The 24,021-nt window shown below is 45.3% G+C and overlaps 1 protein-coding gene and 1 non-coding gene across 2 annotated transcripts in view; both read left to right on the forward strand.

Moving 5' to 3' along the window:
- The first annotated feature begins 9,183 nt into the window (after nt 1-9,183).
- The window catches only part of Fhl2 (four and a half LIM domains 2), a 37,516-nt gene continuing 22,678 nt past the window's right edge, over nt 9,184-24,021 (forward strand). The window contains exons 1-2 of the mRNA XM_027951782.2: nt 9,184-9,317; nt 18,804-18,983. Of these exons, the coding sequence (XP_027807583.2) occupies nt 18,828-18,983 (156 nt within the window). The 5' untranslated portion in view covers nt 9,184-9,317; nt 18,804-18,827. The remainder of the gene's footprint in view (nt 9,318-18,803; nt 18,984-24,021) is intronic.
- Trnag-ccc (transfer RNA glycine (anticodon CCC)) lies at nt 11,041-11,113 on the forward strand. Its single transcript has one exon. It is a non-coding gene; the product is annotated as a tRNA-Gly (tRNA).

Raw genomic sequence — 24,021 nt, forward strand, 5'->3', positions numbered from 1 at the left:
GCCAGCTGATCATGGCAGGAAGCATGTAGTGGAGCAGAGTTGCTCACCCTGTGGCCTAGATAAAAGAAAGAGGAAGAGGAGGGGGTTGAGTTCCCCAAATGCCCTTTTATACTTGCTTACAATGACATAAGGGCCTCCCTCTCTTAAAGTTCCCAATAGTGCCAAGCTACAGGCCAAGCCTTAAACACAAGGGTTTGGGGGAGACATTTCCAGATCCAAATCATTGCAGGTGAGCTTCCATTCACTGACTAACAGCCTGATTAGTTCCACCCAAGCCAGGACCTGCTGCCTTCTCCCCTGTGCATGTCATATGCAAATGACCAAAATAAACGACTGGTAGGTAAATGTACCCCTCATAAAACAAAGGCCGTGTTTCTGCAAATGCCAAAGTGCTGGTTCCAGTCTGGATTGGAAATGCTATAAGACAGCCTGCGGATGATTAAGTCACAGGATCAAGAGACTTGGAAATCCCCACGGTCGTCTCCTTGGGCGTGGATGGTGACAGTTAAGCAAAGTGTAAATCTGTTAGCCTGGTCTACTTTGGGGAATGATTGTACCTCGACAAGATGAGTGAATGAAGGAACGACGCTCATTTCCCAAACCAAGTAAGCCCACCTTACTTAGCACAGGTGTGGTGAAGGGAGATAGGAATGGGCTCCATCGGATGCTCCCTCCTTACAAGGTGGAGTTTCCTCTGCAAAAGCAGAGCTGTAGAATTGAAAGACACAAGTTCATGTCCCCAAAATAAAGACTAGGGTCCATTTGCAGGTGGGGGTCATCAAAGAAGACCCTTAATATGTCCGAGGTGGGAGAAGGCACAGGTTGAGGTTGCCCTGCTCTAACAAGGCGAGTCTAGACTCTTGGAGGCAGATGCTTGATCCCATTCTCTGCTCCTCACAGCACCTGCAGGTGCTACAACCTGGGGGTCCCTTCTCTTATTGCAGGAACAGCAATTCCTAAGTCCACATCTGCTGCCTTCTAGACGGTCAAGCCCTCCACCTTTCCTTTTATTTATTTATTATTGTGGTTCCGGAGATCCAACTCAGGGATGCTAGGCAAGTGTTCTACCACTGAGCTAAAACCCCCAGTCTTTAAGTTTGCTTTAATCCAAATTGTTTGCAAGGTGATTGACAGTACAGAGCCCAGATAGCTGAACTGCCCGAGTGGGAAATGGATCTGATTGATTTGATGCAAGTAGGGTCACATGCCCTTGTTATGGCAGCCTTATGTTGGTTTGGCCATTTTCAGGAAATCTAAATTAAATTTGGTAAATAGTCACCAAATTGCAAAGTGCTGCAAATACAGAAACGAACCTCTCAATCCTTGCCCATAAAGAGCCCACATTCATCCCTCGGTTGTTATGAATTAGGGAGAGAGAGCACGAAATCGCCAAAAACAAGGATGGATGGCTACCCCACATGGCCTCTGTGGTGGAGGTAGTTTATCTGGTCTAAAGGAAAAGAGTTTTCCAGACAGGACAGAGAAAGGAAAGACTCCAAATGTTCCAGGATGAAGGGCTGAGGCTGTGGCTCAGTGGCAGAATGCATGCTTAGCATGCTCCAGGCCCCGGGGTTCAATCCCCAGCAAAAAAAAAAAAAAAAAAACTCAACAATGAAAGGTATCTTCCCTCATTGTCACTGACCTTAGGCAGAACAGGTGGGAGCAAAGAGAATGAGCAGAAAGGAGTCGGACTCTGTCCTTGCTCAGGATTTCAAGCTGTGCTCCTCTGACTTGGTCACTTTCCAAACATATTCTTATAAAAAAAAAAAAAAAGAAGGAAAATATCTCAAGTACTTTCTTCATCTGCCTTTAGCAAGACCTAGAAATGCAAGGGACCAAGAGCAGCACAGCATCATAGGAGACAGAAATTCGGATCCAACAGGGTGGGAGAAGGATCTGAGTCCCTGTTAACAAGGCCAGGGAACTAGGCTACGTTAAGGCCAAGTGCAAAATGGAAACATAATTTCACACTGTGAAGAAGAAGAAGGCAAAAGAGAAAAGAAAAGGAAAAAAAAATAGAAGGTCCTTTTGAGTTTAAATATTTTTGTTTCAGATATCTGACAGTTCTTTGCACTGGGGCCCCCTCTATCCCTCTAGGGAAGTGGGTGACTAATTTGAGACAATTCTAGAGTAACCGCTCAGTATTCTCAAATGATGCAGAAAATTCCAGAAATATTTGTGCAGTTAGGATGGCCTAGAATTAAAAAAAAAAAAACAATTGGCAAATAATACTTGCAGGAGTTGCTGAAGGTTAGACATTTTAGAAAATCTTACTGTGGTATTTCAATAGTCAACTACTATTGCAGTGATGTAGAAAGAAGCTTGATAGTCCAGAAATCTCTGTCATGACTCTTAGTTCTAATTTTAAAGCACATTCTGAAATAGGCAAAAAAAAAAAAAAAGTCTTAAATGTGCTCTCTGGAAGAACTTAAAGCATAGCTTTACATCACACACAAGTCTGCATCACAGTGCAGAGGAACACATTCTAGAAGATGAGCAATTGCCGAGAGGCCATAAAAATGGCTTGGGAGGGCTGGGGTTATAACTCAGTGGTAGAGTGCTTGCCTAGCCTGTGTGGGTCGCTGAGTTCGATTGTCAGCACTGCATATAAATAAATAAAATAAAGGTCCATTGACAACTAAAAAGTATTTTTTAAAAAATGGCTTGGGAAAAACCAGCTAATTTGAAATAAATCTTGAAAGAAGGAAGAGAGGTAGTAAAACCTTTATATCACAGGTGAGGGTAGGAAGATATAAAAAGGTGAAGAGATTTACCTGTGGCCACACACACATTAAAATTTTATCTTAAACGTCCTTTAAAGCCCATGTGTTCAAATTTGGGCCCCAGCTTGGTGCTGTGGAGAGGTTGTGGAAGTTTCAGGAGGTGGGCCCTAGTGGGAGGTCTTTGGGTCACAGGGAGAAGGCATTGGAAGGTGATAGTGGGACCTCAGACCCCTACTCTCATTCGGTGTGTCTTTTGTTCCCTGGCCATAATATGCTGCTTCACCATAGACTCCCAACAATAGGGCCACCAATCATGGACTGGGACCTCCAAAAGTGTGAGCCAAAGTCAACTTTTCTCTTTAAAAGTGGATCATCTCAGGCATTTTTTAGAGTGACAGAAAGCTGACACCACTCTGGAGGAGTTCTTGGTCTTGAGTTCAGCCTCCTCTCCTCTCCAGCCAGCCTGGCCCAAGCCTTTACCTAGCTAGACATTCGATGTTCTGTTAATGACCTTGATCAAAGCAGAAACAGTACCAAAAAACTCGGCAGCAGAGAAGGAGTCGGAGATTTTAAAACTGCAGCGTATACTCATATAGTTAATGCACGAAGAGTAACAGAATTCAGGGCAGTTCAAACAAACATTCTGAGGAACAAGTGAGGCATGAAACTCTATTTCAGGGATGCCAGAAGAAGCATCAGAAGGAACAGGTAAAAAGGGTTTTCAGATATCTTAGAGAGGCGAAAGCAGGATTTAGCCAGGTTGGCAGTGACCTTAGACAGTCGCACTTCTTTTAAGTGGATTTTGAAATTGTTGACAAAGGATAAAAGGGTGTAGAACTGACAAGTCAGGCAAACAGAGAAATGAATGGATTATTATACAAAGGACTGAAATCAGAGCATAGCGATCTCAGTATGTACAATCATTTGGGTCAATTTTTTAAAAAAAGTCTCAAAACAAGATACAAGAAGCAGATTCAGGGTCTATGTTAGAAAAAGTTTTCATCTGAAAGAGCCGGAGCACATTTAGTGACTGAAATGAACTGTGGGTGTCAACTGGCTCCATTTCATTGGTCCTTCAGCCACTCAAGAGAGGCTTTCTAAATGAGGTATCAAAGCCACAGTGGAAACTTGTGTCCAGTGCTCCAAGTAGGCTCTAACCACCCATGGGAAACTCAGAATCATAGAGTTGTTTGTGGATTTGGCTCCAAGTCAGACATGTTTTGAAGCTTTCAACACTGACTATTTGCATCCATTAAATCAACTCGTGAAAAAGAGAGAGCAAACAAATGGGATATGGAAACTTTGCGTCTCAGCAGAGAGCCAAGTGTTTTCTGTTGTTTTTTTTTTTTTTTCCCCCCTCCTAACCAGAGACCAGCAGAAGAGGAAGGGAAAGAGTTTGCTTTTCCCGGAGAGCTGAATTTTTCCTGAAAGTCGGGCAGGCAAAGAGGATAAGCTTGGATTCTATAAGATCTCAGCTATAAAGAGGTCAGCTTCCTCCCATTTGTGGGACTTTGGGTCTTCTGGTTTGCACAAGCTCTGGGGCAGGCAGTGGGCACCCTGCCTACAGAGTCCTGTGGAATTTTTCCTGTTTGATTCAAGCAAAAAAACTGTTCTTTTAGAAAGAGTGGGTCCAGCCTACTACGCACCACCCTCTGGTGCCATGTTGCGCCAAGGCACGCAGAGACCTGCCTCCTGACCCAGATGCAGGGAGGGGTGTGCCTTGACGACTACTGTCCCTTCCTCCCAGCTTTTACGATCTTAAGACCTTACCTTCCAACCATGTGAGGTAATTAAAAACGATTAGCTCTGAATCAGGGGCGAATCATCCACCAGTTTCCTGCCTGGGGGTTGAGCGGGAGGAAACGTTGGGGTGAAACCTCTGAGACCAAAAGTGATCTAAAAATCTTCATGGCAGTGGTCAGTGAGGGTAGGCTCCGAAAGGGAGGTCTGCCCCCCCCGGGTCCTGTTTCTATGTGTTCCATTTCTTCCCAGTGATGACGAGGTCGTCCCAGTCCGCCTGGGGTGACCAACATCTGTGCAAGGACACCCTGGCCCTAATCTCTGAGAAGGTGGGCCAGGCCGCCAGCCTCCCTCAAGCAGCGACCCCGCCACAAGGTGGCAGTCGCGAGCAGCAGGGACGGTACCTCCGCCTTTGCTCTGGGTTCTAGGAATCAATTGCAGCATTTGGATCTCTTAGACCGTGCGCTGAAACGTTTTACTTTGTAAGGTGTCTACCTTGAGTTTCCCTCCCATGAAGTAATGGACAGAATAAGTAATCCATGAACTGGAGTTTAGAGTTCCTGAGTTCCAGGAACTTTATCTTGACTCCTTCCCCTGCTTCCGCAACTGACACCTTCCAGGTTTATGGTAACTTACCGGGTCCTGAGTTGGAATCCCCAAAGGGTGTTTGACCTCAGAGCACTCCCAATCAACAGAATCACCTGGCGGGCAGGTGAAGGCAGGTGCGCCTGGGAATGCGCACTTCTGACAAGCTTCCAGGGTATCATGGGGCTGCGGGTGGAAACAGGCTTTCAAAGCCGCAGGCTACATGTCGTTCCCTCCCTCTTTTCCAGCTACGTGACTTAACCTCCACAAGCGACAGGCTAGCGAGAAGTTCCAAGGCGTGTTTGTTGGTGAAAGAATTAGAGGAGAATTGAAATAAATGTTGGGGAGTGATACTACCTAAATAATATTGTTGGATTGTGTGCATGTGTGAATATGTAACAATAAATCCCATCAATATGTACAACTATAACGCACCAATTTTTAAATGGGGCGGGGGGGGGGGGGGGTTGAATAACCTATTGCAATCACCGCTTGGGCCAGGAAACTAGTTTGTTTTGTTTTGTTTTTTTCCCCTCCATGAACTAACCTTTAACCTAGAGCAGATTCCCCCCACCCCGCAAGAAGTCAAAGTTTTATCTTTAGAAGAGGACCTAAACTGTAATCCTTCCTTCCTATGAGAGTGAAGTCCATTTCCTTCTTTTTCTGGAATCATTTTCCCTTTATCTTGAACTAGAGTAAATATTTACTGAGACCTGTGTGCCAAATATCAAGCTGTTGGTGCTTAGAGGTTTATATACATGAATTCAAAAGATCATCACGACCATTTTACAAAGTACATGTCATGAAGCTAATTTACAAATGAGCCACCCCTAGGGTTGGGGAAGTTTGGGGGGTACCCAAGGTCACAGAGCTGGTCAGAAGTAATATAGGTATTACTTCAAGACCTGACTTCAAGGGATCAACGTTTAAAAGAGTATCACACTTTCTGGAATACTCCATTTACTATGATATGAAATAATCACAAAAATGGAAGACCTGTCACAAGCAATTCTTCTAATGATCTGTCCATTCATACACACATTTTACTAAGCACATACGATGCGCTGTGCATTATAATTAAGTCCTGGGAATAGTGTGGTGCACATATAAAACTTTTCAAAACACATTTTCTCAGGTTGTCTCATGAAAATATCTTCTTAATGGTTTGTCCTTTGAATTGTTCACATGAGCACATGTTACTAAACCAAGGTGTTGTATACCCTCTTCCTGTTTCTGGAAAAATTCCATTGATTTTTTTTTTTTAACCTAAGTCTAACAAATCTGTTTTCTATTGTAATTAAAGAAGAATGTGTTGCTTTTTATTTTATTTTATTTTTGGAACAGATAATGCATTTTCATAAAGAAACAAAAGTGTAATAGAATCAATATTAGTCTCCTTCCCCCATCCCCAGCCCCCAACCCCCAGAGGAAACTACTTCATATGTTGTTTTTCCTTTCTTCTCTTTGTTCAAACACAAATGGTAGTTACAATCTATGAATTGTTCTCTACTTTTTCTTAGTTGGTACATCTTGGAGATGATGCCAAATCATTAAATGCAGTTACCTCCTTGTTTTTAACATCTACATGCTTAAATAATTCTAAAATGTACCATACTGTGTTTAAACTAGTCCCTTGTTGATGAACATATAATATGGCCCAATATTTTGCTATTACAAACAATTCTACAGTAACTACTCTTGTATGTATATCATTTTACACATGAGCAAGTATACCCACAAGATAATTTCCTGTAAGGGGAAATGCTGGGAATTGAAAATAGTATGTGCATTTGTAACAGAAAAACTTTTTTCATTATGGAATTTTTCAAGCATTACAAAGGAAAGAATAGTACAACGAACCCTCCCATCCCTCATCAAGCTTCAATGATTGCCAGTAATCCATGGCTGATACTGTTTCACATGCATATATTGGCCCCATCCATTTCCCTCATCTCAATTTATTTTGAATCAATCCCAGACATAATGTTATTTCACTGGTAAATATTTTGGCACTGTTCCTGAAAAATAAGGCCTTAAAAAAAGAAAAAAAGTGTGTATATAATTTCTTCGTGACGCCTAAAGTAAACTAATAATTTAGTAGTACCTTCAAATATCCTGTTAATGTCACATTTTCCCAGATTGTCTCATAAAAGTTTCCTTTTTTAATGGTTTGTTCTTTTGATCAGAATCCAAATGAGTTCCAAATATTGTAGTTGGTTAGGCCTTTTTTTTTTTCAAATCTATTGGCTTCTCCCTCCTTTTTCTTTTTGCAGCATGTTGTAGAAACTCGATAAGTTTGTTTCCAGAGACTAGATTTTGCAGACTATATCCCTATAGAGTCATTTAAAATATTTCTAGGAGCAACAAAGAAACACAAAATTAAATTGCAGAATTTCTTAATAGTAAAGAGAATATAACACAGCAAAAATCTGTCTGGTAGTCAAAGCAGTTACTAGAAGAAAAATTGTAGAACTAATTAACTATGCAATAAACATAAGATCAAAATAAATAAACACAACTCAGAAAGATGTAAAAAGTAAGACAAAAGAAAGCAGAAGAAAATGCAGAAATCATGTTTCATCACTTTGTAAACTTGTTTTTACAAACTGGACCTTGAGACTCATCATTTGATAACTAGAGGATCGTTTTGTCTTTGCAGCTATAGAAACAGACAATCAATAAATCTAAATAGTTGTCAACAACACACTTCATTCAGATATTGATCTGCTTTGACTATCAGTGAGAATTCAGGTGGAGTGCTGGTTACTTGTATTTCTGGTTAGATACCTCCTAGTTCAGGGAACAGGAGGTGAGGTTGCAGAGAGGGCTGGACTCTTCCACATTCAAGGCTGGTTGGCTCCTGTCTGTGTGGCAAGCCTCAGCCCTCTGGAAGTCACCAGAGTGACTGAAGGGAGGTGGGGGCATTTCTCATCCTGTCAAGTGCCTGCAAGGTCTTGCCATGTGACAGACTCCAGTTCAAATCTCAGCAGGTATAAAAACTGAAAAGTGGCCATCTGCCTTGCCTTGAACAAATCTTTGTAAGCTGAAATTTCCTCACCATAAAATTGGAGTAATAATCCTTACCTAAAAGGTCTCTGGGAGAGACCAGGAAGAGCTCAGTAAGTGGCAGCTATACCAGGACGCCCCTGACTCTCATAGGTAGCCCCGGATGGAGTATCAACCCAAAGAAAGCCAACAAATAGCTCTTCCTGGCTTTTCTGAAAAATGTCTGACCCTGAGCTTCCCTCAATGTTAACATACTATTCTCGCCCACAGAACTAATACCACGCTTTTGCTGCTACTTGTTTATCTTCACGTGTCTGCTTGGGGAAGGACCCCTGCCCAAGAGCAAACGTTCCGATCGCGATGTCCCCTTTCCCATGCATGGGACTCTGTCCATGCAGTCTCTGCTGCATTATTGAACAGTGCCACCTCTCCCCCACCGAGGATGGGCTTCTTCCAGAGGACTAGGATTTTTAGTGTGGAAGGCACCTTCCCTCTTCACTTTTGCTTCCCGGTCTTGGAGGGGGATGCAAATAGCTAAAAAGCATTGGAGTGTTGGGGTAGGAGCTTCCCTTAGTACTTTCCCTAATGGAACAAAGAACCCTCATCCATTCTTCTTCGTCATCTCGAGTTCCTTTTGTGACGGACGGAGGCCGGCATCATCAGAATAGGGCAGAGAAAAGCCCACCGTACAAAAGCGTGCCAGGCGCGCGCGCTGACTGCTTTCCTCAAGACTAAGAAGTGGCCCATCCGTTCCCTAAGGCCGCGGCCAGCCTCCGGTTCCCGAGAAGGTGGGACAGTCGTGGGTGACCTGCCTCGGCCCTCACCCTAAACTCTCCCCTGGAGCCCAGGAGTGGGGCGAAGCTCGGTAAACACCGTGCGCCAAAGAACGGGCGAGAGCGAAGGTGAGATTAAGCAAAACAAAGGATCGGGACCTTTGAGCGCTGAATCCGGGCGCCGCCACCAGGAGGCCGAGGGGCGCCCGCCCCCCGCGCCCCGCGCCGGGTGCCAGCGCGCCGAGCCCGCGCCGCCCGCGCTCCGAGGCGCGCGTCTCCTTATATGGTCAAATGACACAGCGGGGGTTCTCTAGGGCGGAGCGGCTCCGCTCCACTCTTGCAGGCTGAAAGCTGCCGCCACCGACCGCCGCTGGATCGCCTGCCCGCCCGCCCCGTCCGGGAGCCCCTCGCCGGTGCCGCGCCGTGAGTGCCTCCGCCCGGAGCCGCCCCAGGCGTAGGCTCCGGCAGAGTCCAGCTGAACCCGGTGGAGGTGGGGAGCGACCTCGGGGCAGGGCAGAGGAAACGTGGAGGGGACACCCCGGGACAAGGATCCGAACCTTAAGGGAGGGACCCTGGGGAGAGGGGCGACGATCTGCGGGGCAGAGATCCCAGAGAGAAGGGAGGCGAACCGTGGAGGGGAGACTAGGGTTGGGGACCTGAAACGTGGAGGAGGGACCCTGCTGAAAGAAGACCCCGGGGAGAGGGGAGACGAATAGTGGGGGCGAAGGGTGAAAATGACTGGGCGAGGGGACCCGAGCGGTAGGGCAGAGACCACGGGACGGGGGACCTAAACAATGCGGGAGAGACCCCTGGGAAAGGGGAGCAGAACCGTTGGAGAGGAAAGGCTCTAAGGAAAGGGGGCCCTGGGGAGAGGGCACCAGAACCGTGGAGGGGACCCCGAGTACTGGGACCCGGAATGGGCCGGGGGTGACCTCACGGACCTGGATACCTGAAACACTCACCCATCCCCAGAGGGAGGGCAAAAGCTCGCGTCCTCATTAGGTGGGTCACCACCAGGTGGCACGGAAGGGCTGAATCACCCAAGGGCGAGCCCGGGGCAAACTCTGGCGGCGCGTCCAGCCGCTGACCCCAGGAGGGAAAGCAGCAACCGTCCAAGCTCTCTGCACTCAGGCCGGACGCCCGAGGGAATTGCCTGGGCAGGCAGGTCTGCGCGCCAGTGACCCAGGCATTTCCCTTGTGTAGACAGATGTGGAGTTTGCCGTGTGTGACTTATCTCCTTGACTAGGGCAGAAATTTAAAAACGGAACCATCAGGTTAAAGAACATTGGTTTCTTTTAAATGAAAAGGATTCTCATGTTTAAGTTGTGATATCTTAACATACCTGAAATTGTGGGAAGAAAATGTTAAATGTTATTTTTGGATTGTAAATGAGGAATCAGTCATATTTACTTTCAAATCTCAGTTGGGTTGGTTGGACCTAGTCTAACCCATTTTGATGAAATGTTACCGCTGCCTTCCTTTGGCCCAATTTATGGCATGCTAGCTCTTGCACATATTTTGGGAAGTAATAAATCACAATATGGGCTTATAATCAGGAAGAACTGTCTTCAGAACACTACTTTAAATACATTTCACATTTTTGGTGCTAACTCTGCTTATGTGTGTTCTATAACAATACACAAAGGAGGAGGCTTTGTGGTATCCTAAAGATAATTTAGATTTTTTAAAAAATTGCAGCAATTATTAGAAGTGCAGGAATTCCTAGTCCAGGAATTAAACATCAATAAAACCCAAGAAAGGAAAAGTTTTTATGTATTAATAAAAAATTTCACAAGCTTTTCAAATTTAGCTGACTCCAAAAGGTAAGACTTTCGTATGTAGAAGTGCATTCCCGCAGTGTTTATCATTCTGTGGTGCTTTCAGATGTGTTTATACAGCAGCACATAAATAAGAGATCAAGTGTCTTTTTACTTTCCACCTAGGTTTTTATATTCAGCCTCATTTCAGTTCAGTCGCACTATATACCACCAGTATAGTGTGGGTAGACTCCAGGATGCACCTGGACTGGACCTATGCTTTCTCAGTTCACATCTGGATCCCTCAGTCTGCATGGCTTGGTCAGGTCACCTAATCTCTTGGTGCCTCACTTTCCCCAGCTGGGAAATAGGGTCACACTGTCATTTATGGCAGGGTTATTATGAAAATTTTGAATATTTATTTTATTTTACAGAGAAAGAAACTAGTTCAGGGCTGGGAATATAACTCAGTTGGTAGAGTGCTTGCCTCCCACGCACAAGGCCCTGGGTTCAATCCCCAGTACCATCAAAAAAACAAAAACAAAAACTGAAACTAGTTCACAGTGAGATCAAAGTAAATTTTGCTCAAGTTTTCCCAGCCTGTAAAGGTAACTCTGAGAACTATCCCACCTTAAACAAACGTCATGTGCTTTCTTTAGTGACAGAATGCTGGTCTTTCAGGACACTAGGCTTGCATTTTGACTTTGGTGTGAGCAAGTGAATTTCCTCTGTCATCCTGAATTGTGGATTTCAACTTTAGTGTCAACTTGGCTGGGCTATGAGGTGCCCAGACATTTCAAACATTGTTCAGATCATGTCTTTAAGGGAGTTTCTGGATAAGATTAACATCTATCTGAGCAAAACCAACTGCTTTCCCTAATGAATGTGGCCCTTATCCCATGGCAGAAGACCTCAGTAGAATAGAAAGGCTGAGTAAGAGGGACTTTCTCCCACTGGACTTTGGTCCTTTCTAGCCTATGGACTGGAACTGACGCATCTGCTTTTTGCATGTGCTGACTTTCAGACTGAAACTTGCTGGCGTTCCTGGGTCTCCACCCTGTCAACTGCAGATCTTGAGACTTTTCAGCTTCCCATAATTGTGTGAGCCAAATCCCTGGATAGATCCCTTGACTTACAAGGGGATGAATCTTAATAAACCCATGGCAAGTTTAAAATACTGCAAGTTGAAAAAGGCAGTGACTGCCTGCCCTGCAAGCGTCCCAGCTGAGCAACAGAGCACATGTAGATTATTTTCCCCTCATGATTTCAGGGCTGATGGGGAGCTCTGTTTGCTGCCAGTGCCCGGCTATTAAAAGTGTCTACCATTGTGGGGGTCAAAAGATCACAAGTCTAACCATTGTAAGCCAAGGACCCTCGGTGTATATCCTTGTATCTCTTCTTGGTTCATCTTCTCTGCAGAATCCTAATACGGCCCCTTGTAAAATGTATTTGCTTAAAAACTCTCCCATCAGCTCTCATTTTTCCTACTGTGTTTAACAGTGGTCTAGATTTTCCTTTTGCTGCAAAATATGGCTCTCTACGTGGCAATGTACCAAGAGGCCTGGGCCCCATCTGGCCCTCATCCCCAGCCCAGTTCTCATGAGTGGTTCTCGAGCTTCATCTGAGCCTCAGCACACATATGTGTCGTCACACTCATCCTTGGCTGTACCTTTACTGTTCTGATTTTGTCTGGGCCTTCAAGAAGCCCTCTAGGCTCATGGTCACAAGCAGCAAGGCATGTGACATCTGTGGCAATAAAAGAAGTGGCTTTCTTGTTTTGATGGGTAAATAGAATAATATCAGAAAGTGTCCTTGGAGCCCAGTTAAAAAGAAAATAGAACTCTGTTTGTGGATGCGCCTTTTAGACCCAGTAGAAATCGGCAGTGAGTGAAGTAGAAGGAAGTGTTCAAGGTCATCTTGACAGTCCAGTTCAGTTCAAGGAGCAGAACTGAAAGGATTGAAGAGGCCAGATGTTCATGGACGTTGGGGGACACCAAAATAAAAGGGCAGTCCGGAGGGGTCATAGGAAATGGAAGGCCAGCAGCAAGAGAGTAAGCAGCGAACTGACCCTTGGAGATAGAACGAGACGGATGAATGACAGTGGGTGATGTTTGTTCCAAAGGTGCAGAAACAGCACCAATAACTTGCTTATGCTTTCTTAGCAAGGCAGTGCTGGAGCCGTAGGCTGGGACCTCCTCCAGTCCCCACGCTGGTGTGATTTATGAACTTGAGGCAGCCTGTCATTCTAGCCTGTATAACTGGGGTTGTCATGCATCAACTGACCTGGCAGGTTTAGAGGTCAAGTGACAAGATAGGACCTTAGGAGTGGTTTACATTTGTTGGAGCTAGAGCTAGACTGGAACTCCTTCGGAGACTGTGTTTGATCTCAGGTTCCCAGTGCCTGATACTATACGTGGGAAATAGTGGTTACTCAATACCTTCTCCTTGGCTAGATTAAGAAGCGGGAGCACAAGTATAGCTATTCTTGTATTCAATAGACTTCAGATCATTTGACATTGACATTTACTGTTTTCCCATGCCTTTCCTTATTCAGCATTCAAAGGAAAATTCTGAGGACTGCAATTTATCTATACTAGCACCATCTTACATAAAGCATGTCTTAAAAATATCACAGACAAGATAATTTTATAATTCTTGAAAGCTACCAGGGTGTGTAGCACATTATAATACATCCCTCAACCCTGTCCGTAGATACCCTCAATAAAGGTTCACTAAAAGAATCCATTATGCAGAGTGGTAAACATAGTCAGTGTTATATCTCACAATCCAAAATGGTTTGCAGTCCTAAAATCTAAAAGTTGATTTCAAGTAGATTCAAGATACATGATTCTCTTTTTAGACACAGCAACATCCTTTTCACCAGAATTTCTATTAAAGGAAGAAGTTTGGCTTGGCAAATGAGAACAGTGTTGGGGTGAGCTGAGTTTGTGTGTCAATACTTCCATCCAGAGGACACAAACTGGGGTAGCTATTCTCTGAGCATGTTTCTGGGTGTGGGAGTCCCTCCCTGCCCTTGAGTGAGGGTAGAGAATGTTTGATGACAGACGCAGTGGTCTGTATGGAACACCTGGTGCCTACCCCTGGAGTCCAACGTGTGTGTGTGTGTGTGTGTGTGTGTGTGTGTGTAGGAGGGAATCTGTACATTTTCCCCAGAGCTTGGGAGTGTCTCCTGGCTGGCTTTTTGCTTCTTTATCTGGCCAGGCCCCGTCCTGGCCAGTGTAATGGTGTGTTCATGTGGGTTCAGAGTCCAAACACAATAAGAAAAATTCTCGCTGTGGGAGCAGCAGTTTATCTGGAAGGAAGGATGAAGGTATGATGTTGGAAGAGTGAGGGGGAAGCTCGGGAATGTGACAGTAGAAATTTTAACACCAGATGCCAAACCACATTGCTTTTTGGGGTTTGCCATACAGAGGGGATTGTACACACGAAAACATTCCCCATTTTCAGTCTTGATTTTTGCCCATGTGTTTGTGCTCTCTGGGATGCTTGTGTTCACCCCCCCCCCCATCCATTGGTTCACTCATTCTGCCAGTACTTACAAAGACCTGTGCTGCTGGGAGGTGTCTCAGCAGCATGTACTGCCCACCTGATCGGTGCCTAGGGCCAGTAGGGAACTCAGGCATCACAGTGTGGAGTGGTATCACGAAAGCATTGCGTTTTTATGGTCTGTTCTTAAGAAGAACCCACAGACAATAGACCTAATTTTCTCTAATGAATTCTGGTTGATGGTCAATTAGCAATGGAATTTCTCACGTGGGTCCCTGGTGGCATTTAAAGATGGACACAGCTTGGTCCAAGGATAAAATCCCTGGAGTTGCTTCTGCAGGTCTTGTGGGAAGTGCTTGGAGACATTCGTAGATAGCTCTTTAGGAAATGGCTGTATTAGCAGAGTCTCATAAAGCAGTGCCTTTGGAGTTTGGAAGGGGAGGAGAAAATGGGCCCTTGGGGATCAGGTTAAAGTAAGTAGTTGAATAAAAGGGGCATTGAAAAGGAGACTCTGGCAAAGCTGGCCTGTGTGGGGGCCACCAGGTTTGCTGTTTGGGAAGGAGGGACCTGAAACTCAAAGACCTCAGCCAGCAAGCCAAGGAGAGGCTGAGCACCATGCCAGTCCCTCTCCTGATTCTCCACACACCTTATAAAACAAAAGCAAAATCAAACAGATGAACAACCACCACCAAAGAAACGAGCTTCCTGCTCTGAATGTCTTGGCAGCTCTTCTCCCCATTGGCCCTCTTCCTCCCTCTCTACCACCTCCCTCTACTTACCTTTACTCGCTTTTTATTTTCCTTCTCCCTTTGATCTCATGCTTTTTTTTCTCTTTGTACCTCCAACACTTCCCCTACTCAAACTTTGTTTGACAGCTTTTAAATTGCAAGTTTAAAAACAGAGCACATGCATAGGCCCGTGGTGTTCCATGGGTTTTACGGTGTTGAGTAGTTGTTAAGCCCGGGCATCCCTGCTCCGTTGCTCTCTGAACCTTATTCTTGTAACTGGCTTGAAGTTTGGCTGACAAGGGATGTGGAGATCAAAGCCCTCCCTTGCCAGGTCAGCCCCAGACCTGCGAGCTGCACCTGGTACCTGCCCCGCCCAGTGCAGGTAACTTGGCCTGAACTCAAGTCAGTATCCTAAGATACAGCTTTTTCAAGTACCCTGGTTGTTCAGAGCCCAAGGGGGAATGACATCAGAGAATGGGAAGGGATAGGAACTCTGGGACACTGTAATTTGGATCTGATTCAGGAGAATAACAAGTCAGCGGTCACACCACATGTTCAGGTGTCTGCCTGCATGCCCCTGCTTAATCTCACCAGCATTCCTGTGTACCAGGTAATGGGCAGGAATTCTTTCTAACCTGTCAGGAGGTGTACGGAGTTCACAGAGGGTAAGTGGATTGCGCAGTTAGGCTTAATAATCCCTATGAAATCAAGACGTCCTACGTGTACTGGAAGATTCGGACCTGGACTCCGACAACATGAAATCATTTTTTAAGAGCCATTCCCTTGGGTTTGTCTCCCCCACCTTACATAGCCAGGCCAGGCTTTCAGGCAGTGGATATTTAATGAGGCCTGCCTCGCCCCTAGCTGTGTGCAGGATGGAGGCGGTCACATGCACACCTATTGCCCACAGGGAACATCTTAGCCAAGTCCACCAACAAGGCACTCAGGCCCTGCCTTGGCTTTGATGGTCTTCAGGCTGAGCCTTTTGCCACCCCTGCCAGCTGGATCTTCTGTCTTCCCGGTGTGCTCACCCTACACCACTTCTCATTTCCACCGCTTGGCCTACTCCACCCCTTGACCTGTAGCATCACCTGGCCCACCCTTTGCCAGTATAGGTGCCCCTCCTCCAGGCCCAGTTGGGCCTCCCAGGGAAGACTCCTCTGTGTTCCCGCGATACCTGTTCATCTCCATTGAGCTCCTGCTGTAGAACCTTGCAATTTGTAAAATGGTACTTTCCCATCTAAACCACCAGTTCCTGAGGGAGGGGCCAGTACATTGCTCATCTTTGTCCTCCAGCACTTTGTGTGACATCTGACACGTAATCCCAGGTCAGCCAATGTTTCTTGAGTGAGTGAATGAACAGCTGGGTGTTTCATAGGACTGAAAAATGCAGAGTTAAAGCAAACTTCTAATGTAAGACTACAGACACTTTTCCCATTAAAAAAAAAAGGTTCAGGATTGATGGTGTAACTTTTAAAACACATTTTTTTTTTTTTAAGAAAACATTATGGGACTGGGGATGTTGCTCAATGGTAGAACATGTGTGAGGTTCTGAGTTCAATCCCCAGCACCAAAAACAAAACTAAAAAGAATATTCTATTTAGTCTCATGTAATTAAAAGAGGAATGGGTTCAACCCTCCATGACAAAAGGGAAGCTCTGAGCTTTTTCGCATTAGTCTATGGACTATTTATCCTGACTCTTGGGGTTTGTACTTCTTATAATTATTTGGAAATTCTTCAGAGGACCTTGGGAAGTAAAGTGCATCTTACTATGGAAGTCGGTGTCAGAGGTGATGGCAATTGTCACAGGATAGCCTCAGTCATAATTTGAGCAGATGAGAAGCCCGAGTTATTCTCAGAGGTTGCGCCCTTAGATGCTTTTCTGTCCTGGACCTACACAACCATAGGAGGTGTAAAACACACATGCCACACTTGGCCTTAGATGTGGGGCACGATCTTGACCTTGGAGGGAAGCAGGTGCTTCTCACTGGGTGCAGACAAAGACCGTGCCTCATAGAGACAGTTGTATAGTCTGCAGATGGCGTCCTGGGGCTTGTCCAACCCACATGGACTCACTTTCCATTCAGATCAGCCATTTGTTTTCTCAAAGTTAGATGGCTACTGGGGAGAACCCTGGAGGCTTCCCTTTTATTTCACCAAAACTCCTGGGCTCCAGTTTTTCCATCCCTAAAATGAAGGAGTTGTCTGAAGATAATGTCAGGGATAGTTTTCAGGTTTTAAAATTCCATGATTTATAATTAGTTCTCTCTTTCTTCATTGTTCTTCTTACAAATTCCCAAATCATTATTCTTCTACTTGTGTGAACAGAATAGACAAAAAAATCCTCTCGTTCCACAACAAAATGGCAGCCTTTATTGGAAAAATATATATGTTGGAAGGTTGGCTCCGGATTGGGATGAAATAAGGGACAGTTCTCTCAGGGCCAATAACCGGAGAATTACAGGAAAGCATCACACCATCTTCCAGCATAGCTGTTGCAACCTCAGAATGCCTCACACAAAGGCTATTCAGTTGCTGGGTTTCAGAACAATAATCCAAATGCTCCAGAGCCTCATCTTGTGATGTTATCACAAGAGTGTCCAGACGATGTTTTCTTTAACCCCAGGAAGAGTGATTTAGAGGGGTGGATCTTGCCACATGTATCCAGCTGTGTGTTTATTTCTCTTGGAAGAAAAGTATACAATGAACACAGAAATAACCAAGTAAGGATGCTTGAAAGATGTTCACATCCCTGCTTACTGCTGTCAGGACCTTGTATACACAAGAGGATAAAATTAATAAACACTATCAAATTTGCTGTAATCGCAAACCCATAAGCAGCAATATTTCATTTGCGTCAGAGAATCTAATTCTGGGATTTCACCCTCAAAGGGCTGGAAATGACTGGAAATTGAATTGAGTTGGCTCAGAGTTGCATGGCCAAGGGGCGTGCCTCTTTAACAACCGGGGAAAGAAATGTTCACTTCTTAGCAAATGAATTACTGCTTTAAAAAAAAAATTCCTATAGAAAATCAACTGTATTTTAATGTCCACACCAAGTGTTCCTATAGGAGACCTTTTCTATCTGGTGTAATTTTATAGCAATGGCCGAACAAGGAGGGGAGGGGAGGAGGAACACCTGATCCCCTCCAGCCCGACTGCCCCCACCTTTCTCTCTTTCTATTCGTGCAAACTGTATACTGATCCTGGAAAAATAAAACAACGTGTCTTCCATGGAGACACATTCTTGTTCCTCTTTGCAAGGCTCCAGGAGAGCCGCTGACCGCAGTCACTGCATTTCCCACTCTGTGATAATCCTCTGGGCCAGTCTTGTTCTCCTGCCCTCTGGGTACCTGGACAGCTGCAGGAGGACCGGCTTTGCATCTGGGAGAAACAGCTCCCCCTGAGGGACATTGGCAGTATCTTGTGTCCTTGGGCCGTTTGTGCCTCCCAATGCAACATCCAGGTCAAGGGCAGCACTCTCCTGGAGTCCAGTCACAGATTCCCCCAGATATCCCTCCCTTATTCTGCTGAGATTTCTTCCTATTCACGTGGGTGAATCATAAAGGGGAGCTCATGGAAAATCTTTTAATAGAAATAGGCATATTGTTTCTATGCCTGCCTTTCTATTTTGGGGGCAGAGAGAAAGGAAGAGGTATGGTGGGGTCACATGTTGCAAGCATGCCCGCGGCCGAACCAGATGGGGACTCTGGTGCCAACTCGGATCCGACATTCTGATGCAGTCAACCATAATCGGTACCGTCAAAGAAGTGGGATACGCTCAAACACAAAACTGGCCCCAACTAATAAAAAAAGCATATAATTGAAAATTATGAGCACTGAAAGGTGACTTTTGGTGATGAACCCAGAGAAAAGAGCCACCGGTTGGCTAAAGAAGAAGATGGGGGTGCCAGGTGACGGCTTTGTGTGCATGGCCCGTGGAGAGTGCCTACTGATGCCTGGGTTCTCTCTGTGTTTTGTAGGCTTTTGAGAAGCCGGGTGTCAACATGACAGAGCGCTTTGATTGCCACCACTGCAGTGAGTCTCTCTTTGGGAAAAAGTACATCCTGAGGGAGGAGAACCCCCACTGTGTGGCCTGCTTTGAAGCACTCTACGCCAACACGTGTGAAGAGTGTGGGAAGCCCATCGGCTGCGACTGCAAGGTACCCACCTGCTGGTAGCTCTCTTGGGCTCTCTGTGCACCCCAAAATCCAGGAGCTTTCTGCACAGTTTGTGCCTAAATCCTGAGCCTTATCACCCTTTCTGACCCCTCTGATGACCATGGACACCCCCGCCCCCCAAGTCGCTTTTCTGTACCTCTTGTTCCATGATTTGGTCTCTGCCCACCTGCTTTTGGTTAGTGCCTTCGCAGGACCTGTGCTTGATGTCCCAAGTACACTTTTCCTGTTCTAGTTATTAGTGTCCTTATCTAACCACCACCTGCCCGCCAGTACAGTAACTTCCTTCAGGGCTGCTCTTGCTTCTGTCTGTCTCCTGATGACTAACAGGGAGCAGTTGCTGCTCAGTAAATATTTGATGAATGAGTATGTACGTGAGTGAGCCGGAGTCCTTCCTAGGTAAATGCACACATAAAAAGCTTCAAAGTCCCTGGGATATTATGGGTTCCTCTTCTTCTAGTGGGAGAACAGGATTTGTTTATTTGTTTTAAATGGGAAAAGGGTTTCACATAAGGAATTATCAGCTTCCCATGAATGGCATGGTTCAATAGAGATCTTTGGACATCCGTGCTGGCCTGTACTTCTCAACAGATTCTTAGTGCAGACTAGGACACAGAAGGAGACCCTGCGAGTCCGTTACTCACCTTTCTGTTACTGTGATGAAATAGCTGAGATAAACAACTTACGAGAAGGTTTATTTTGGCTCATGGTTTCAGAAGTTTCAGTCCCTGATCTGCTGACTCTTCTGCCTTTGCGTCCTTGCTGAGGGACCAAGCCTTTGGGGAATATTTCAGATCCAAACTGTAGCAGGGACCATCCGGGTCTCTAGGATCTCTGACATCTTTGAGCTGAAAATTCACTGCTAAAACGCCTTGACAAGCTATTCAGGTGGCTGCCATCTGGAGAGCCACAGAACTGGTTACAAAATGGGACCATTTGGGGATCTCTCAGGGAATTCCCAGTTTGCTTGACTCCAGGGAGGTTGGTGGTATGTTATCTTGTCTTTTCTACCCTCATTACTTTGTGTTCCTTGGGGGTTTTCACCCCTCTGCTCCGTGGTTGTAAATATCAGAACCTAGCTGCTGCGGATTGGCTTGGGCTGTTTGCTGTTGGATCATCCTGGCACATCCAATGCATACTTCTTGTATTTTTTTTTTCACATCATTCCTAGGACAGACAGTAGTCAGGGCTGCACCACTGATTCTCTTGTGAGGTACTTAGTGACAGCTGAGGGATGATTTCCATCTGGTATAGAAAAAGACTTGTGCCCGAGCAGAAATGAAAGATGTGTGACATCAGCTGCTCCAAGTCGGGCTGTGGCCACATTGCTATTGGCTTCAGAACAGGACTGGCATTCTGCGAGTTACACAGCACAAACTTGACAGCATTCAGAGGTGTGACCACTGGGAGCCAAGACAGCTGACCTGGCTGGTCAAAAATCGAGTATCTCCCTCTCCCAACTTCTGCCTGGTGAGTGTCTCGCTGTACCTGATGAATGTTCTTGGTCCCTGCACTAATCAGCTGTCCATCAGGAGGACACAATATCTTGTAAGTTAAGGTTTATTTTGGTTTGTGATTGGGAAGATCCATGGCTTTTAAGCCTGCGGCAAAGCAGGACAACATGGTGAGGACGTTTGGCAAAGTAAAACCACTCACATCATGAGTCAGGAAGCAGAACAGGGCAGAGGAAGGGGCCAGGGTCCCTCAACCCCTTCAAGGGTATGGCCCAATGACCCTAAGGACTGCTTTCCTTTAATTAATTTTTTTTAAATTTATATATAAATTGTGGGATGCATTACAATTCTTAATACACATAAAGAGCACAATTTTTCATATCTCGGGTTGTATACAAAGTATATTCACACCTCCCCAAAGTACCAGCCTAGGGACCAAGCCTTCAATGCATAGGTCTTTGAGGGACATCTAACCACCCTATAGTAGTGTCTTTTGATTTATTTAGTAGGCCAAGGGTCAGAGTGCAGATGTCAGACTGCCTTGTTCCATTCCATGGTCAGTGTCTCACCAGATGTGTGAACTTGATCCATTTACTTGACTCCTGGGTGCTCTTCTCCACATCCATAAAGTGGAATCAGATGCCTGCTTCATCGGGGGTCACTGATGTAGACACAAAGCCCCAGCATTCCCCACAGCACCTGTGATATCATAAACCTCAAACTTCCACTTTTCCCTCTTTTCCTATTCTTTTAGTGGTCTGTCCCTTCCCACACACTCCCAGAAGCCTCTCGCCCTCTCTCTTATCAGTTTGCATGATGGAAACATTAGTAATGTTTGGAGAATAAATTACTAGACAGAGAAAAACAAAACCATTTCATGAAAGTCTTACCTCGAAAAGACATACTGAAGTCGACGAGAGGTCCAGCTGTCATTCTGACAAAGGAACACTCCAGTTTAAAGGAAAGAGTTTGAATATTTGGGGCTAATCATCTCTGACCAGTGGCTGAGGTACAAACAGAACAGACGTCGCTTAGCATGTCTCTGGTGTCATTCACTGAAAAGACTCTAAAACCAACCATTCTTCCAGCGATATCTCTCATATGAGCAAATAAACAAGAGTCCTTTGAATGGGGCCAAAGTCAGCAGGGCCGCTGCTCAAGTCAGGAGTTAATCATGCTGAACTTTTCAACCCAGATTGATGTTTTTAGATATGTGGGGTCACACGGTGTGATTTTTCTATGTTTTGGAACAAAAAGAGATGTTGAGTTGAAGTCAGACCTTGCCATTTGGGGACTTTTTGTGGTGGTTTGCTTGCCTTTCAAAAATAATTATGTAGTTGACTTTGTGGAGGAAGCAATGATAGAAAAAAAAAATGTTGTTATTTCAGGAAGTCAGGCCACATGTCCCAGCAGAAGGGGTACTTACTTGATGGAGCAACTGAGTGAGTGGGTGGATCTGGTAGCCACCCTCTTTTCCTAAAATAGCATGGCCCCTGCAGGCCTCATTCAACTCTCTCTGAAGGACAGCTTTAAAATATTGGCAAGTGTATGGGAATTTGGATCATTTTGAGGGTATTGACTGACTTTTTAATGAGAGAGACAAGACTCAAGGACCACTCCCATAGTTAGCTTACTTGAATATTTTTTCTACGCAGTCACTCAGTTACATTCCTTAATTCTATTACATTACTCTGAGGAAATGCTGTGATCTCAAAGGGTAAAATCATTGATTTGGAATAGTTCCACTGGCTAGGGGAATAGTTGAGAGGAAGCAATATGAATAAAATTTCATGATCCTCTGACATTACACCCTTCTTGAAATTTTTCTCGGAGACTGGGACTGGCAAAATATTTTTGTAGATGGATGACAGATTAAGTTCTGGCTTCAGAAATTCTAGAACCTAAGAAAAGGTAGGCTTGCCAATAACTCTGGAGTACCATGCATTTAACAAATTGGTGACTTTCAACAAAACCTGGGCCACACTCCCGTCTCAGATTGAACTTTCTATATGTCTGCAAGCTGTGAAATGGGACAGACTACCATACTCCCATGTGCCTTAGAGGGTGCTGGGAAGAGAAAAAAATAATGAACAAAAAGACATCTGCAGATCTAAAACTAGCGTTTGGGGTTTCGCTTCCCACATGTTGCATGATCCAGGTATCTGGAGATGCTCCCATTGCAAGATCAAATTCTTCCTAATGCCTCTGTGGGGTAGGGGCTTTTCTCACTCCATTTAATGGAGAAGTCACTGAGATTTAAGGTTGAGGATCTCACCCAGGATTATGGGATTTGGAAGTAGATGAGACAGAACTTGAATACAGAAGCTCGCTAGCTGCCTGTCCCCTGCAGCCTCGGGCCATGGCTCTCAGGTCACATGTGGTTAGTCCTGTGAAGAGGAGGTGCCTGCCTGGCCTCTATCAAGTGACAGTCAATGAAAGGCCTTTACCTTTCCCCTGAGTTCCTCCAGGTGGCGATGTTTGTGCTGCAGGAAAGGTGACGTTTGTTTCTACAACTCTGATGTCCTGCTTCCTAGGGTTATAGAACCAGGGCTATTTTGCCTGCCACGCAGTCTGCCAATCACTAAAAGGAACAGTTTTGCAAAAGAGAAGTTTTACTTGCAAAGCAGCTAAGCATGTAGAGAAGGTAGAGCAAGTTTTAAATCACTATGCCCCAGGAAACGGTTTGGGGATGTATATATATGGCTGAGGCAAAGGGAAGACTGATTGGATCAAACTTAGTCCAGTCTTAGGCATGTTCCCATCATGTCCAGGCTCAGAAGTGTTAGCTATAGTCAACTAAAAGCAAGTGATGGACAGCAGGGGAAATCTAGAGCATTTATCAGGAGTTAAGAACAGGTAGTAAGTCAGGTTTCACTAAGTCAATTAAATGGGAAACATCAAATTGATATTCAGATTAGCACAAGTCCCCAGAAACTGCCAAGTATACTGGTGGGCAGTGTCCATAGCAACTGCATTGTTTGGGGCAGGACCTGGGCCACTCCTGCCTGGGTTTAGATCTGGCTCCACCTTAAAACAAGCTGTGATGCTCAAGGTTGTGTTTGCATGTCTGTCAGGGGAATTGAATGAGTTAACGTCTGTGGAGGACTTGGGACAGAAACTGTCAGTTTCAGTGCTGTCCTTTCTGCTGTTGCCCATGCTTCCAGGCTTTTTTAAAATCTTTTTTCGGGGGGGTGGGGGGGTTGTTTGTTTGTTTGTGTTTTTTATGGAACTGGGGGTCGAACCCAGGTCTTTGCGAATGTAAGGTAGATGCTTTGCCACTGAGCTACATCCCAGCCCACACTTCCAGACTTTGTAAGGAATCGAAAGAATATACTGTTGGAAATGTAATCACCTGACAATCTAAAGCATAGGTCATCCTTTCAAAATGCTGGGCCTCATTGAGACAAGAATCCATTCACAAACCAAGATTGTATGGATTCAAGAAATGGTTGCTTTGGGGAATCAGTAACCAGATTTCTCCCAGCCTAGGGGGAGGAGTGTAAAAGGGGCCAGGACATCTGTCTGCAGTCAAGGGCTCAAGGGCGACCCTGCTGCCCAGAACCCCACCC

The sequence above is a fragment of the Marmota flaviventris genome, chromosome 14 (assembly GCF_047511675.1).
Source record: "Marmota flaviventris isolate mMarFla1 chromosome 14, mMarFla1.hap1, whole genome shotgun sequence".
Taxonomy (NCBI): domain Eukaryota; kingdom Metazoa; phylum Chordata; class Mammalia; order Rodentia; family Sciuridae; genus Marmota; species Marmota flaviventris.